At 48.7% G+C, this 17,452-nt stretch overlaps 1 protein-coding gene across 16 annotated transcripts in view; it reads right to left on the reverse strand.

Moving 5' to 3' along the window:
- Positions 1 to 5,521: 5,521 nt before the first annotated feature.
- The window catches only part of CADM1 (cell adhesion molecule 1), a 442,451-nt gene continuing 430,520 nt past the window's right edge, over positions 5,522 to 17,452 (reverse strand). For all 16 annotated transcript variants that reach the window (XM_045038337.1, XM_045038336.1, XM_045038338.1 and 13 more), the window contains 2 exons: positions 7,778 to 7,909; positions 5,522 to 5,711 (listed from right to left, as the gene is read on the reverse strand). In XM_045038337.1, the coding sequence (XP_044894272.1) occupies positions 5,593 to 5,711; positions 7,778 to 7,909 (251 nt within the window). In that variant the 3' untranslated portion in view covers positions 5,522 to 5,592. The remainder of the gene's footprint in view (positions 5,712 to 7,777; positions 7,910 to 17,452) is intronic.

Raw genomic sequence — 17,452 nt, forward strand, 5'->3', positions numbered from 1 at the left:
TGTCAATGTCAAGGTCTGAAATACAGAATTGGTGACCTGTCAGACTAGGTATAGTGAGACTCAGCGACGGGGCGCTCGGCTGGCGTCCCTGGAATAAACTACTCCTTGCCGAGTGCCTACTGTGTGCCCACCGCCGTGTGACCATTGGCCTACGAGGTCTGCGGACGACAGCCAGGAGCCCTCTCTTCCTTCGCCCGGACAGTGGCTGAGGACACCCAGCTGCTTCATTTTCGAAAGATTTCCAAAGTATACGTGTATGGCTGTTGGGTAGGCATTTCTCTCCCAAGGCATGTGGCTGCCAGTTTTTTATGACTAAGGGCTGTGTGCTTGGTATCCTGACCAAAAAGGTCTTAAGCGAATTTTATAACGAAACAAAACGCTCTCACTCAAGAGGGCTCTTTCTACCTGTAGCATGGCGAACGGCATGGTTGCTTTAAGGTTCTGGATGTCAGAATCAAAGGAACATTTCTCCATGGAGTAAGTCCACGGGCAGTACAAGAATTACATTTCAAGCCGACAGAGGACAGTGAAAGATTGCACCAATTAACAGCCGCATATCACCTCGGGGTTCTAGTTGATGTATTTGGAGAACGCAAGCAGGCCAAAGCATTTGTGAAAACCCTCTGGAGGAAACGAGGGCCATTTTCACTCCCAGACCAAATGAAGGACCGGGCTACTTATCAGGCTCCTGCTCACATGGACTGCTTCTGGCACCTTCTCATTTGCATACCCTGTGGAACTCAACCGGCAACTGTGCCGCGAGGGGCCACCTCACGTCTACCTCCGTTCAATGGACTTCTTGGGTCCCTTCATTGTAGGTTACAGCTGAATCGGGAGCCTCATGCTACAGACGAGGGGGTGGGGCTGGGGTCACTGAACGTGCCACATGGCCTGGAATAACCAGTGGATGGTGAGGACACAGGGGTGGTTACACCTTCCAAGGCAAGCGTCAAGAGGATGTGAGGTGTCCACACGCAGAGGAGCCCAATAGCTCCCTTCAGTTGAGCAGTGACCACCTCTTGGTAGCCGTGGGGAACCTTCTAGCCTTTCACTCCCCCATTTCCCTCTCTCCTGTATGACTGACTTTGGTGCCTTATCTGCTAAGCTCCTCCTGCTTATGTCGTGTACGTCTCCTAACAGCACTGACGGTGAGCCTTACCTTCCAGAGCAGGAGACCAAGGCCAGGTAGGCTGGGTAACATGCCCGAGGTTTCACGGCTGGTAAGTGGCAGAGCAGGGCCTGGGGCCCGTACTCCTGATCTCTGCCCTCTATCACCTCTGTAAAAAGCTATGGTGGATTAGTAGATCCCACAGCTCGTGCCTCCCCGCGCCCCCCAGAGGCCCGGACAGGCCCTGGAAATTTTGACTCCCATGCCTGGGCTGTGAGGGCGCCATAGGACCGACCCCGCCTTCCGTGTCTCACTCATCTGGCTCTCGCCACACAGGCCAGCAGGCTGGCTGGCTTACTGCCCTCGGTGCTAAACCAGGCTTTCGGGCCCAGCGGGGGCCGGCTCCTCAGGGAAGCTGGTTTGGCTCTCCAGCCCATCTCCCTTCTCCAAGAAACTCCCCCGGCACTCTGGGGGCTCCTTAACCATCTTCAGCGAGGCCCCCACGTCTGAGGACCACTTCATGCGTTCGCACAGGTGGAACGGATGCCCTGGCTAGTCTCCAGCGACTACCTTCCGCTTCTCTGCGTTTATCATGACACTGAGCACCCAGCAGATGCCAGGTAACCGTGTATCTGATTGGCTGATGTTTTACAGAGACAGGCAAGGGACCAGGCCCGGGTGGAGGAGGCTGACATGAGAGACGTGGCCTTTGGCTTTTCTGGAGCTTACCTTTTCTTCCACTGCTGAGCATTTCCCCATTACCTGCCCCAGAGAGAAAAGGAAGCTCAACCCCGCCCCCCCCTCCACCCCGCCCCTCGCTGGGCTGATGGTGGGAAAAGGGCGGTGTGGGGCTGCTCACGAATCGTCTGTGCGTTTATGAGATCAGTCACCATGAAGTGTGATCGTTGCTCGCTACGGCCTGCAAGGCAAGAGGACCACGCACGGATCCTGCTGTCCACCCGCCCTGAGATCGCAGCGGCCTGAACAGGGACAGAGACCGGTCTCCCACAGGCGGCCAAGCCAGTCCTCCGCAGATCACACCATCTTTTTGTTAAAAGAGAGAGAGCTTGAAATGAAGAAGGCAGAATGAACTGTTAAGACACGAAATCCCAAAATAAGAGACAGGTGGAGCAGCCAACACAGGGACGCGGGTGGGGGTGGTGGGTGAAGGGGGGAGGGGCCGTCCGGCCGGCCCGCCGGCCGCCGCTGCATCCCGCACACCTGCACAGATCGCCGAGTCAGCGCTGCCGGAGCACCTGGAGCACCCGGCCCACCTGTCCGCTGCGCGGGGAGAAGAGAACAAGGGCAGGGAGGGTGAGCGGAGGAGAGAGAGCGAGAGAGAGCGAGAGCGAGCGAGCAGTTCCGAGCCGGGGCGGCTGCATTTCCCAGCACCTACTGCCCGCGTTCGTTCTTTCGCGTCGCTGCGCCCGACCCTGGGGAGGAAGCCGGCCCGCGCCCGCCCCGGGCGTCGGTAAGAAGTCCAGAATGAGATGAAGGGATCACTTGGTAACATTAATTTTTTTTTATTAAGAAGACAGATATTTTATAGTACTTCTTTTTTTTTTCTTTTTTTTTGTAAAAATGGTATACATGAACCAATACAAAATGCGAATGGGAACATATGGATATGAAATTTCTTACACCATAACATTGTTCATGTACACCTCGAAAACAGAACTGGCCTAAAGGGAAAAATAATACGTCGGGGTGACTAAAGAACAAGCTTATTTGGCATCAATGATACATCCTTCATTATTTTATAATCCTTTAAAAAACACAGAAAACAAGTTTGTTCTTTCTTCACTCTAAAAAAAGTGATCAACCTGTACAAAGTAATACTCAACAATACATTTCAAACAGTGCACTGTATACTTAAGAAAAAATACATAAACCAATATACAACTAAAATCCATAATTTCCTGTTTTTGCTTTATTATTATTATTATTTTTTATTTTTTTTTTCCAATGCGTGGGGCCTACACTTTGCAATCTACCTGAGACGGAAAAACACCAATCAGAACACATGAACCTGAGACATGTCAACATCGTAAAAGCCAGAAAGTTACATCAGGAACACTGCACTACCATACACTTTTCAAAACAAAGATGGAAGTTCCCAAAAATGAGATGCCAATTTGGTGAGCAATGGTAGTTGTTTTCTTTTTCTCCCCCCCCTAAAAAGAACAACTGAAAAAAACCTTTTAACGACATGCTAAATGGTTCTCACCCTTTGATGTGGTTATACTATGGTCAGAATGGGCACTAAAGGGCTCGGGATAGAGCTGCACGTTATAAAATTCATCGAAAAAGGGATGTTCGTTGTGGCTTTTTGTCTTGGTTAAGTGCCTAGGGATGGGGGTGGGGTGGGGAGGGAAACAAAATGCTGCTCAATATGGATTTTCTTTTACATACCGGTCCGTTCCCAAAAGGCCCCCATATTGCAATGGTTCTATCAAAGGTTAAAACAAAGACAAGAAAAATCAACACACTTGCAAATAACAAAGAGTTGATACTTTTTTTTCCCCCTTAAATAAATCAGCGTTAAGTTTTTCCACATAATGTAACAATAGTAAAAATGCACCTTGCAAAATCCAAAATTACTCACTGAAAATGTTATATAATATATATTTATATATATATAGATCTCTTTTTTTGATGCCATCTTTCCATAGGGACTGTATTCTGGAGTCTGGAGCCTTACCAACACATATGGTAAGAGTTTAGTTTTCGTCCTTTGGGACTACTTCTAGATTTCCTAGACGTTTCAGTGAAAATCCCCACATTTCTTTAAAAAAAATGTAAATGGTAACTTGACTCCTCTACCTTTTCCCAAGGCTCCCCATCTAAGATATGTTCAAGGTAACTTATTTTAGTAGCTATGCACTATGGCTGCCATCATGCGAAGATCAGTAATTTTTTGGCAGATGGTTCTTAAGGCTGAGGAAAGAGGCCAAGGCTAGTGTATGAAAGGTAAAAAGATAAAAACACTCACATTTGAGTTTTGATTAAGTAACTGAAAATCCCTACATGCTGCTTTTCCACCTCTGCTCTGACCTTTCGAGAACTAGATCGACAGCAGACCAGTGTGAGAATAATACCGGCCCTTCTTCTGTACCTCCTGCCTTTGTCAAGCCAAATCTGAAGGAATGAAAGTTTCACACGGATTCGAGTTGGAAATCCCAGCATGACAAATATCTGTAATATACAGTACATGCAGGCCACATCCTACTGTCTTCCTCACTAAACACAAAGGAAAAACAAAACCAAAACCAAAACCAAAAAAAAAAAAAACCAAAAAAACCCCCGAAAAACCAAACCCTGTCCCATCCAGTCATTCACACACCACGCGGACTTGCTTTTTTCCTACAAATTAGTGAGAAGTATGGCCGATTGGGAAAGGTGGATGGAATCATTTGAAACAGAAATAACCAGAGCAGGACTATCGTTCCCCCCCCCCCCCCGACTTCCCCTCCTGTGGCAACTCAAATTTGTCCACTTATATAAAAGGAACAGACCTCACCTGCCAGGTCTGTTTGGGGCGTTGAAAAAGGAGGAGCCCCTTCCGCCCCAAACCTTTCCGGACGGTGCGGGGTCTCTATGCTGAGCCGTCTACAGACACAGAATTAAAGACAGATTCGATCTCATTGTGACACGCCTCACTTTGCAGGTAACCCTGTACAGTAATGTAGTTCCACAGCAAACAGAACATTTTCTGAATCACAGTCTACGTTTCTAGTCTTCACTGCTCTACGTATTTGAAACATGGGCAGCAGCAAAGAGTCCTCGTTGTTTGTTCACCCAAATCTTTACGACAACGGAGTAAGAATGCATTATGGACACACTAAGTTCTGAACTACGAAATCTAAACTGTGCTGGTTTCTCCTTTCATGAAACTGAATCTTGAACAGAAAGCAGTTACTTCAAAAAAATAGACAAAAAAGGAAAGGAAAAACAACAACAAAATACGGGGGAAAAAGATTCTAAGGGATCCCAGCAGGCAAATTCCAAAATGGGAGATTTGGGGGAAAAAAAAAAAAATCCCAAAATTTTTGGGCAAAATAAATGTGCACAAAGGAAAAAAAAAAAACAGAAAGAAAGAAACAGCAGGAAAAAAAATTTAAAAAGAGGAACACAACGAACAAACAAAAAAACAAGGCACAGAATTTTCTGCCATCTACCCAAACTAAATCCAAGCATCCAAGTTTGACTTGGTAGGAAGAAATGAAAATTTTAAAAAACCAACCAACCAACCAAAAAAAAAAAAAAAAAGAAGAAAAAAAAGAGAGGTGTCAAACAGCAGAGTGTACTTTCAAAGAACATTTTTTTTTTTTTTTTTTACACAGCAAATCCCAAGCCTTCCCAGTCTCGCACCTTTCCACCCATTCATAAAAAAACACACGAATTTCTCGCAAGTTCCAATATCACTGTCTCTTTATCATCTAAATAGGGCCAGTTGGACACCTCATTGAAACAAAAAGGCTGATCTAGATGAAGTACTCTTTCTTTTCTTCGGAGTTGTTCTGTCCTCCTTCTGCATTGATTATAGCTGTGTCTGCGTCTGCTGCGTCATCGGCTCCTTTGGCTTCATGAGTGAAGTATGTACCTGAAAGATGAAGGGGTAAAGCACCGTGACTGTCTGATGGCCTCTGTGTAAAGTGGTACAGAGATGGCAACTTGCTTTATGGCCATCATCAGCCGAAGTGGTGTGCAGGCAGCAGAGGGGAAAAAACAATTGGAAGAAGAGAGCGAGGTGGATGAGACAAATGGGGATCCGGGGGTTCCAAAGGCACCACTCCAACTGAACCGCTGCGATATAATTCAGCAAATGAGACATTAGAGCAGTGATTATGACCAGAGAATGTCAGCAGAAGAAGACGTGAGTGGGAGCTAGAAATGCAGAGAGCTGGAGAGCCGCTGACTAGCATAAACAGTGCAGGCCAGGACCAATGACCGGCAATGTGCGCGCACATGGTTAAGGACCAAAGCAAGGAAGAGCAATTAGCCAATTAATGAATTAGGGCCCTGACGATGTTCTACTGTCGTCTCAAATCGTTTGTTTGAGCCCCCGTCTCCTGGCTGCGCGAGTCACCGCTGCCTGTCCGTCAGGGAGGCCTCGCCGGGGCGTGTACAGGCACGTCGGACCGTCTCCTGCCCGCCCCCCTTCGGAGTGAGGGGTCCAGATCGCCAAATCACTTGATAGGACAACAGCCGTGAGCAAGGCTCGGGGTCTGTCTCAGGGGACGCGTGATTCTCGCTCGTGGTGTGAGTGTAGCCTGGACCCGGATTCATGGATTCGCTAATTGGCAAGGCCACGTTGCAATGACAACACACAGAACGTTCCAAAGCTGGAGACGCTCTCATCGGCAAGTCCCAACCCTTTACGGGAAAGTTGATGGAGAAAGACAAGGCCTGCACCTCGGTATGACGTCTGGGGAGAGTTTACGCTGCCCACCTAAACCACACAGCCCCTACTCCCGTCATATATCCTCCAAGATTCTTAAAGGGGGGGGAAAAAAAGGCTGATAACGTTTGTTGTGTTTTCAGGTTTTCGTGAGTGACAAGTGTGAGCAGACAGGTGGCCAGATTTCCCTGCCTGCATCCCTCCTCCCTCGGCACAGGACACCCTTTGCCCCCTGGTTCTCCACAGCTGCTGAGGAGACTTGGCCCCGCTGTCTGGCCTTACCCTCCTGGCTCTACCCCGCTCAACACCAAGAGGCTGGGCGTTCTCAGCCCAGCAGGCCGCCTCCGGGGCACGGGCAGAAGTACGCACAGCGCCGGGGGTCCCCAAACGGTTTATGCTGGAGACAGGCATTGTGGGTTCTGAAGGTGGTTTCCAGTACCTTGGACATCCGCTGCTGTGCTCAAGGAATCTTCCCCAAACCCCAGTCCTGTGCTCACTATGCAAGTGCCTGGAGTTGATGCTCTAGGGCGGCCCCACACGCTCACAGCACAGCGCTCGAGAAAAACACCGGAGGAAGAAGACAAGGGCCGACAGAGAAAGGGCAGAATAAATTACCAGGCGCGGGGGAGAGGGCTAGAGCAGCATGGGGCACAGAGGAGGAGCGTTGGAAAAGATGATTGCCCATCCAGGCTGCACAGTTGATACGTCTGATGATTAATGGCAATTTAAATCAATTGCACCGATGATTTAAAAAATACATATTTATGTGGCTTTTAAGGCACATCCAACCAAGGCAGGATTCTAGCCGCTGTGACCAGCTCACCCCAAGTTTCGGGCCAGGGGGACCAGAGCCCTGTCCAGCTGCTGCCCAGAAAGCAGACGGTTACGGGCACATTCTTGGCGCGCTTGTCGTTTGGGGGGTTCACACCACACCTGGCCCACCGGCCCCTATTTTTACAATTTTTGCTCTATCCCCAATTACGGATTGCAGAATAACAAATCTAGAAAGCTTTTAGAGAAAATCGAAATCAAGACGTGCCACTCATCAACTCTCAGAGTCCTAATCAGCAGCTGCTAAGATTTCTGTTTTTCTTTTCTTTTCTTTTTTTTTTTTTTTTTTTCTTTTCTCCTCTCTCCCAGTTTCAGGACCCGAACAGCCTATGCGGCCACGTGACCCAAACTGCCTAGCAAGGAAAACCTTGCCGAGTCCCCAGACGCAGGGGCTGTGGTGACGGGAGGCCTCCTGCCTGCCAAAGCACCTTGCTTACCTTTATGTCTGGCAAAGTAGCGCCCCAGAATGATGAGCAAGCACAGCATGGCGAACACCACCACGGCCACGACCCCGCCGATCACGGCATGATCCACCGCTCTGATGGCGCCTTCTTCACCCGCTCGAGAATCTGTCGGGATCAGAAAAGGAACAGGGATGTAGAGCTCATCGCAAGACACCAGCAGCCCTGGCCGCACCGCCTCCAGGTCAGAGGTCACCTTCCCTTACACTGGAGGAGGCAGAGAGACCGTCCAGATGGATCAAGTCACACCAAGGGAACAGACTGACCTGTCCAGTGCCGAACCGATCTGTGCTCCCCACAGGGCGAGTTCACTGTAAGCAGCAGAGAAGCGCTAGCGCGTGTGGAACCACGCTTAGGGGCCAGGGAGAGAAGAAACAGTCTGCGTCCAGTCCTGGCCTGGTCTCAGCGCTCGCCCTCTCTGTGTCCGGCTGCGGGTCCTAGTAAGGAGGCGACCTAACTACTTAAGGGTTCTCGGAATGGCACCTTCGGGCGGCAACAGGAGCTGCGGAGGGGAGGCTAAGGCAGCTTTCTGCAGGTGCCCAGCGACTTACTCCCTGCCGGGCACAGGCACAGGCAACCCAGCTCTCAAGCCACAGCTGCCTGGAGATAAAACAAGGCTTAGAAGACTAAAGACAAGTGACATGCTTGCTACATTTAGGATGTATGAGGGAGTCAGCCTCAATCTAAAACCTAAAAACCTATCTCAAAAAAAGACAGCCGGGAATAATTGTCCATTGCCACAGACGGGTTTTATTTTATTTATTTAACACTTCACGCTGCAATTAATTTTCCTTTATAAGCGTCACTCCCTCAGGATGTCTTCTTGCGACTGAGCGACGACATGTTTGGCCGGGGAACAACTCCAAAATGAACCCAGAATGAGCTATGGCGATGCGGAATGGATGTATGGCAGTGTAAACAATTTTAATTTAGGAATGTGGCTACATCACCCCTTGCCGAAACCCTAATGGCACCCGAGATTTATAAATGTAGTAAAAAACAATTATTCTCCTGTTGATTAATACATTAACATTTTGGAGTGGAAGCTAAACCATTGTCTTTTTTTTTATTGAGTCGAGTACGACACCTCCATTAAAATGATTTACTGGCTGTACCTCACAATTTAAGCACAGCAGCAACAGAAACGGTAAAAATCTTTTAACTTTACATGATTTGTGAAGTCATATGTGAAGGATTTACCATTTAAATCTTTCAGTACAAGAAGCACATGGCCTATAAATCTGTCCCCCCTGCAGTTGCTGGACGCCCGAGAGAAATGCATTTCACCAGGAAGACGGAGAGTGCAAATTCAAGTCAATTTTTAAGAAAGATTTATCTCTGTCTCTCTCCAAAGAACAGAGCAAATCTCTGAAGCCTCCACCTCTAATAATATTTGAAGTTTATCGATCAAGTGTACAGATCCGTGACAGCTAAAGGTAATGGTGCTCTTTTGAGCCGAAACCTGATACAACGCTTTCAGCAGGAGGGCATGATTTACACTTTCTATCGATATTTCCAATTCTGCCCTGAGATTAAGTACTGAAGGATGTGGGGGAAAGAACTCGTGACTGAGGGTTCCACGAGAAATGCTTTAATTAAAAGAGTTTAAATTAAGAAAAAAATGAAGCATTTAAAGCGTTTCATTAAGTTACCTTTCGAAGGACTACCAAAAAACCCAAAAACCCCAGCCCAAACAGAAATGCCGAATCAGAGGCGGCAGCGGCCGGTCGCCCAGGACGACGGGATGATGGGAGTTTAATTGGAGAAGGGAGATGGGTTGGAGGCAGAGTGCACTGCAGCCAATTAGCCCGCTCCGTGATGTGCGAGCCCCTCCAGCAACCTGTCTAATAAGCTCGACTTGAAACGTGGTGGAGAGGAATCGCCCTCCTCGGCCCCAAGTGTTACCTACTGTGGATGCAACAGCCTCTGTGTCTTGAAAATCATTTCAACGAGGCAGAACTTGGCCACGGAAACTTTTTCTTTTCCTTCAGAGACAACAGAGCTCGTCGAAGGGGAGCGCTCCCCTCCCCGGGGTGCCCCTCCAACACAGGGTACCTGCTGGGGGATATAGTGCTTCACACCCTGGAGACTCTCTCGCCCACCTGCACAGATTCGGAGTCGCTGATGGGAAGACCAGAGTTGGGAGCTGTGTTTTCCTTAGGGAGCTGTCAAAATAGGGGATCTTGTGGGAGTGAAAACGAACTAACCTCCCATTGCCATGAGCTTCAGACCTATTGAAAAATAGAGTCTTTCAACTCATTCCACAGGTCTTAGAATTGCATGGGGAAAACAAAGTGATACTAGCCATTGAGGAGAGGGCAAAGTTAGGGGTAAGAGGTGAAGAGAGGCTGAGAGCAGAGAGAAGCCGTCCCATGTAGGGGAAGGCACTCTCACGTCCACTGTTAACAGGCTGTCTCCTCCGTCCCTGGCACGGGAACATTCTAGAAGCCAGAGAGACAGAGACTCTCTGCGATAAAGAAAAACAGAAAACCTCACGGGGAGGTATCTGCGGGATTAACTTCTTTCGCCAAAACTATTCATCTGGCCTTTGCTGCCCAGGAACTTAGAGCTAAATGTGCTGAGGGCTGCTTTTTTTCCCCCCTGCACTTTGCCCACATTCAGTACCTGGGTTCTAGCGATCTTGCCCACCCTCAAGGACATACATAATTTACAGATACTTATTTATAAGGGTAATCTCCCCAGCTATCTCCTGATACTCACTTGATAAGGAAGTTTACTACCACCAGTTAATCACCAAGACATTTTTCCTGCCTTCAATTACTGCAGACGGACACAGAAGGTAACTGATGTTTAATTTACAGGGAACACTGAGGTGTGTGAGCTCCTCACGGCCTCCTTCCACCCCACCCCACCCTGGGTTCACCGGCACCTGCCACGGCTTGGCGTCCTCCGTGAAGAGCGGAGCCCTTTCCTGCCTCCGTGCACTCCCACCTCCCGTTGCCCTGCGTGGGGTGGGCGGGAGGGTTTTCATAGTGCTGTCGATTGGCTCGAGGTGGTGGGGGAGCAGGGTGAAGGCTGGTTACCTTCTACCAGGGCAGGACTGCCTGCACCTGTGTGCCCGTGCCTCGCTCAAGGCCGGGAGCAAGGGCACGAGTTGTTACACAAAGAGGCAGCGGGCAAATGGAGGGAGTGGGGGGGGGGGCGGCAGGGAGGAACGACTGGCGTGGGCAGGGAGCATCAACCACCACAAGGATCACAGCCCTAACAAAGTCCGTCAGCCGCCCAGCCTTTCCTGTCCTGCTCCTGAAGGAACAGCTCTGCCTATGCCTGAGAAACGACTTTTCAGTGGAACACTTGGGAGACTATCTGTCACCATCACCCAAAGATCCTGCTCCTCTTGGGGTGCAGATCTTTTCACCCTGGTTCTATGAGCTTTCCTGGGGTGTGTGGGGGGGTGCATCTCCAGATTTTCGGCTCCTTTTCTGAATCGGGCAGAGAAGGAAATCAAAGAACGAGACTCCGCGGATGCCTCCAGCTCCTACGCTGAAAAGGAAACGTGAGCGTGGAAAGCACTTATAAACACGCCTGGTACTCGGGCGAATGGACAGGTCTTGGGCTTAGAAGGTAACGTTTCCTCGTTCTTTTAAGAAACGAAGCAACAGGTGTTACTAAGAGCGCTCATATTTCCGGGACTAAGCTTTGTCCCCATCATCTTGGAGGAGGAGCCATGTTCCTACTGGTGTAGGAAGGTATTTTTTCCCACTGGCGTCAAGGTTATTCCAGCCCTGAACCGAGTGTGTTCGGGGGAAGAATGTCGCCCCAATCCTTTCACGTGTGAGGCCGAGTAACTTTGGCCTAGTCGTCCCATAGCTCTGGGTTTTAGGTATGCCCTGTCAACGCAGGGAAGAGAAGAGGTTTTGCGGGCCCTCTCCTTCCGGCCTGTACTGTCCCCTCCTGCAGGCCCGTCTATGGCTCTAAGCGTGACACGAGTCTCTTTAAGGACAGATCCGTCATGAGCTGTTTAGTATTCGTGAGTTGGCTTTTCTTTTGGCAAAAAGCTGGGACGACTTGGCTCCAGGTGAGAGTTTGCAAGCTGCCTGCGGAATGTTAAGTCGGCCACTACTGCTTGGGTCACAGCGTCGGCCACCCTGGGCTCGCATTAGCATCTTAGAAACCGTGAGGACAAAAACATTTCAAAGAAACTCCCAAGAGTGATGCCCCAAGAGCTCGGATTTCTTTACCTTGGGCCAGGTGACCTGGCCCGCTCCATTCCTCATGGGCAACATAAAGGCAGTGCTCTAAAGGCGGTGGTCTGCCGAGAAAAGTGATTGCCAGCGAGGAATTTCAGTCCCCCCACCCCCCGCGCTCCAGGGGACTCCTTTTTCTCCACTTGCTTTCCTTCCTTAAATTATTTGCCAGAGCTGTCCTTAATGCAGCGCTCCGGGAGTCACGCTGCCTGTGCTAAAACAGGGCCCTGCGACACATCTCGGTTTCTATGGCTACTTCGCCACCTGGCACGGGACGCCTCACAGAAGCTGCCGAGAGAATGCCTTCACCGTGGATCCGTGATAAGCCTAGAAGGCTCCGCTGCCAGGGGCGGGGATTCATGGACAGCCAGGGAATGGCCAGTATGTCCTAGACGAGCTCCTGGCAGACAGGGACTCTGGCAGAGGACGTCACTGAGCAGAATGCTCGCTGCAGCACCACTGCTCACCTTGCAGCCCGGGGCTGGTCTCCTTGCCGAAAAGGACACCCAGGCTCCTCCCTCTGACGAGCTGAAGTCTGATCCAGTTAACACGTAACACACAGTGAATACTACGGCAGGGGACCGCTACCCGGTGTTGGCGATCCCTTCACATTTCCTAACATCCCCGGCTCAGGCTAGCTGGCACATTTAAAACCTTGGGGAGTGTGGAATACGCCTCTTCAATGCACGTATTTATTCTTCCCCATACCTCACAAGCTACCTTAGGGCTCACCTTAGAAATTAACGTTTAAAACACGGAGGAGGTTCTGATGATACTGGTCTTCCTGCTTCTATTGGACAATTCCTATGTTGGGCCTTCTCCCGTTTCCCCATCTAATGAATGACTGGCGGAAAAAGTTAGGATTCTTGACCTTTTACAACAGTTCTGTTACGTGGTTTAGTTTGAGACTTTTTTTCCTGGGCTGAGGTCTTCCCGGACAAGTCAGTTTAAGTACAAACACTTGGAATCGTGTTTATAACGGAAACGTCGCCTCCAGCTTCCCGGGACCCTAGGGATTAGTCTACCTCAGAGGCCTCTTCGTGACCGTGATGTCATGTGCTCCTTCCTGCCAGGAAGACATTGAAAAAAAGCCTGATGGTGGCTTTTCCAAATCTGAGGCAAAACCGAAATCTGAGCCTCACAGACAAAAGCAAAGCAAAGCAAAGCAAAGCCAACCCTGGTGCCTTCTGAAAAAATGGTGCCGCTCATTCCCATCACCTACGGTAGCTCCCTTCGTGGCAACAAAAATAAGTGTGCGTTTGAAAGAGCACAACTTTATTACTGAAGGGGAACGAACTGAATGGCACGCGCTGACAAAATGCCACATTATTTGCTAATCCTAATATGTTATTCTTCCTTAAGATTTGCTTTCCTCAGCACCAATTCAATTATAGATGCTACAAATCCTTCTGACATTTAATTCCCTCTTGTCAGAGAGGAGTAAATGTATACAGTACATGCACAGCTTTCCCATTAAGATGTTAATATATATTGGAGCACACTAGCCTCTATGCAACATAACCTTTCTTTTCTGTCTTCTTAGAAAGCAGAAGGGGAGGAATCAGTGTAAGGCAGGAAAACAGTGAAGATCCCATAGCGCATCCCAGGCAGCCGGTACTACCCTTCACCTGCATTTAATTCTAGCAATGGAACTGCAGCTGCACTAACATTTCAAAGGCACGGTGTGAAGCTACTTAAAGGAAAACTGTGGCCCGCGTCCTCCCCTGTCACCCAGAGCTCAGGATGCGTTCATTGAAATTAGAAGTACTGCTCCCAGGCTTTGGCTGTACATCGTCACTACCCAGTGATCAGGACTCGGGCTCTCCTAGGTTGTCACTGCCTAGACGATCCTCCAGGAACAGGCCCACACAGGAGACGCAGAGGAGTGAGGATCTCATCTCCTGCACGGCCCACTAGAGAGTGCGCTGGGCCCGCCGTTGGGTCTGGGGTACAAGTGGGGCTCTGTTACTTGTCTCCGTGATTTCAGGCGGGTCGATCAGGCCCTATGAGCCATCGAGCACAACCAGACACTTCACGGGGCTGTTCTGAGAGGCCGGTGTATTGCTGAATATGAAAGTGCCTCTCTGGGCCGGGCCTCGGCATATCATAGGTACTCAGCGAGTGTCTGTCAGATTTAAATCTGCTATATTGAAGGCCAAGGAGAGCGTTATCCCAGTTCTTTTAACATTACTGACTCAAGGCAAATACTTATCAAGGTTTTGGGGGAAGGGCTGTCCGCACACTCAGCACCGCTCTCAGATGGTAAGATGCCCCATAAACACTTGCTGAGTTGACTAAGCCCTCTTCCATTTTTGCAGAATGGCACACAGTGTGACTGATGGCCTAGCTGCCCTGTGTGGTCAAGGCTGAAGGCCACCTGGGCCAGGTCATGATTCAGGTGTACCATCGGAGTATGAGGATTTTAAATATTTGCTGTCAGCTAAATATGAGAACAAGTATTTTTTAGGTTGATTTTTCTCCCATCTCAAGTAACTTGATTTAGTTAATTTACCCAACACTAGAAATGCCTTAATGAACAGGAGGGGATCCTCCCCAAACATCCAGTGTCCCCAGAGACCAAGAGGCACACTCATGAGTCCGCCCCGCTCATCTCATAAGAAGCACTTAGAAGTATGAATGCCTTTTCCATTTTAAGCAACAGGAAGGCACAGAAAATGAAACCAGAGTTTTCCTTAAAAAAGTATACATCTGATAAAGAGGACAGTCATAAACTATTTCAAAACATACATTTCCCACTAGAATCTCTCTCTGGAGAAAGATGCTTCTGTGGACCTCAGGCATTTGGGGGTGTGTGGAGGATGGATTAATGAATATGGTGAAGTCACCCCAAAGCAGTGTCCAACCTGTAGAACTGGAATTCACATTTTGTGTTGTAACCTGGTGACTGGCTAGTTTGGAGAAAATGTTCCTATTTGATGGCCTCCTTCCTCCCCATGAGGGAAACAGTAGCATGTTGGATTATGGGAAGATCAGCAATCTGATGACCTTCAAACCTACATTGTGGGAAAGCCATGGACAAGCTGCCACAGACCCAATACGATCGTTTCAGCCTCCTGCCTTGTATTAAACACAATTTTAAAAATAAGGAGCTCTGTATGTTTTAACCTTTGTGACCCCAAACTTCCCTATGGCCTAGAGAACCATCTCGGTGGGAAACAGATCCCATAATTTTGGACACTCGATGCGACATCGGCACCGAAATCATCTGAGTTTAAGGACTTCTTTGAAGGAGAAAGAGCCTGACTGGATGCTGGAAGAGATCTTTCCAGGTCACTCAGCATGTGGTTCTACCCCTGACGGGCTACAGAGAGCCCGACTTTTCCCTCCTCGTTCCCTGGACCCCTGCATTAAACTGAAAGGGGTCCAAGAGGAAAAAGACTGTCATGAAGACCTCATAATAAGGGAAGGGTGGATTTCACAGGGGAAGGAGAGCTGCTCTAAAACTAAAGTCTCCATTTCCTGCAGAGGCCAGAAGACCCATTTGTTCAAATTCTGACCCTGCCCCTTGAGTAAATCACTTAACTTTCGGAGCTCTCGCTTCCTCGTCTGCAAACTGAGACTAACAACCCTTCTTTGACGATTCTCCTAGGATTCTCCTGAAAATCCTCTCATGGCTGGCTCACTCTCTCTGTCCCCATGGCCTTCCATGGTGAGCTTATGTTCTAAGCTAGCCTCCACCTCCTCCTAGCCCCAGTCACTCACTCCCAGTGTACCCACGTTTATTTCTTCCACAGCATTTGTCACTGTCTGCCATCATCTTGTGCTGTGAGCCTGGCTGCCCCACTAGAATGTCGCTGTAAGAGCAGGGGTCTGCGCTGTGAGATCCCCAGCAGCTCCAGCTCCTGGTTGGTCTTGTTCGCCACTGCATGCCTGGTGCCCTGCCCAGAGCCTAGAAGATGGAGAAGCTCGAACAGTTGTGCCGAACAAAGAGCAGGTGAGATATGTGGAAGTTTTCTGAGCTGGAAAGGACTGGATAAATACAGGCTAACTACTACACCTTAGATTTATGGGGCCATACCTTGAATTTGTCTACATAGCCCAGCTAGTTTTTCTTTACCATCATTATTGCTAGTCTACCACAGAGATGAAATTGCCTATTTGCCAAATCTGGGCCATAGCTTAGGTGGAGGCAAGGAAGGAAAGACACCCCCCCCCCAATGTTATGTCTGTTGAGTTTTTCACACACATTTCAAGCAAGTTCAGCCAACTTTGAGGACACTCACAATGACCAGATGGTCCCGTATCCTATCTCAGAACTGATCCTCTGGACTCAAGGCCTTTAGGTGCTTCCATTAGCTAAATTGAGACTGTATTTTGAGCCCATGTTTCCTTCGGAATCCTTTTAGGGGACACCTAGGGTCTTCCATAATGCCTGGCACGGATTATCAGGGCATTTAGAGACTTCCTTGCACCCACACTTTTCTACCGATTGTGAGGGAGATGTGGGATTTTTCTAGATCACTTTCTCATTTGCAGGGCAAGAGTTGAAAACATGTTTTGGGGAAGCATGACAGCTCTGGAATTTCTTGTCGGGGCCTCTGCTTCAAAAGCAGAAGACTGATGGATTGCTCTAACAGTGCCAGAGGGTCACTCCCTGGAACACCGTCTATTTACCAATGCACTCCACTAAACAGTCCCCAAAGGCCCTTCCAGTGCAGAAAGGAGGGAGGCCGTGCAGACATTTTTTACAAGTTTTAAAATAAAATAGAAGGATAAATATGCTTAAAGCTATTCTATTCCACATGGGTGGCAATAACCACCAGCTGTCACCGGGAAACAGCAGATGTAATTGATAAAACAATTGAAAACTCGTGTGGATCCATCGTCAATAAAGTTAACACCCAAAAAAGTAAACGAGAGGGTTCAAGGTGGGACTGGATAAGCTCCTCAGGTCTGCCAATAATTAAATCACTGAGCTACACACAGGCATAATTTTTTACTGCAGGTTAAAGAGGAGGACCGGGTGGGCAACTTGCTCTGCTGGGTGAGGATGGAAAGCGGTATGTTGCTCACGAAATTGTCCTTGGTTGAGGTAGCGGTGGTGGATGGGGGAGGTGGGCAGAAGACAGACCATCATTATTTCTCAGGAAATGCAGGATAGAGCATTTATCCATAATAAGGCAAGGATGGAATTTCTCCCCAGATGGAACAGGGGATGGGTGGTAATATTATTCATTACCACAGTTTAGCATTAAATGCGCAACACCTACTCTCATTTATTGATGGACTGTTTAAGACGGGTGTTAACCTGTTTGTCTTGTATTATAATTGAATTCAGTCTCTAGGCTACAGAAATTTGAGAAGTTCATCCTTTCTCAATCAATATGCTCCCCTTCAGTGACCCATTTCAAGACAGCTTCATAAAAAATAATGTATTTTGTTTTAATAAATTTAAACACAATGACAGCTGCTCAATTTTTAT

The sequence above is a fragment of the Felis catus genome, chromosome D1, assembly GCF_018350175.1.
Source record: "Felis catus isolate Fca126 chromosome D1, F.catus_Fca126_mat1.0, whole genome shotgun sequence".
In the NCBI taxonomy this organism is placed as follows: domain Eukaryota; kingdom Metazoa; phylum Chordata; class Mammalia; order Carnivora; family Felidae; genus Felis; species Felis catus.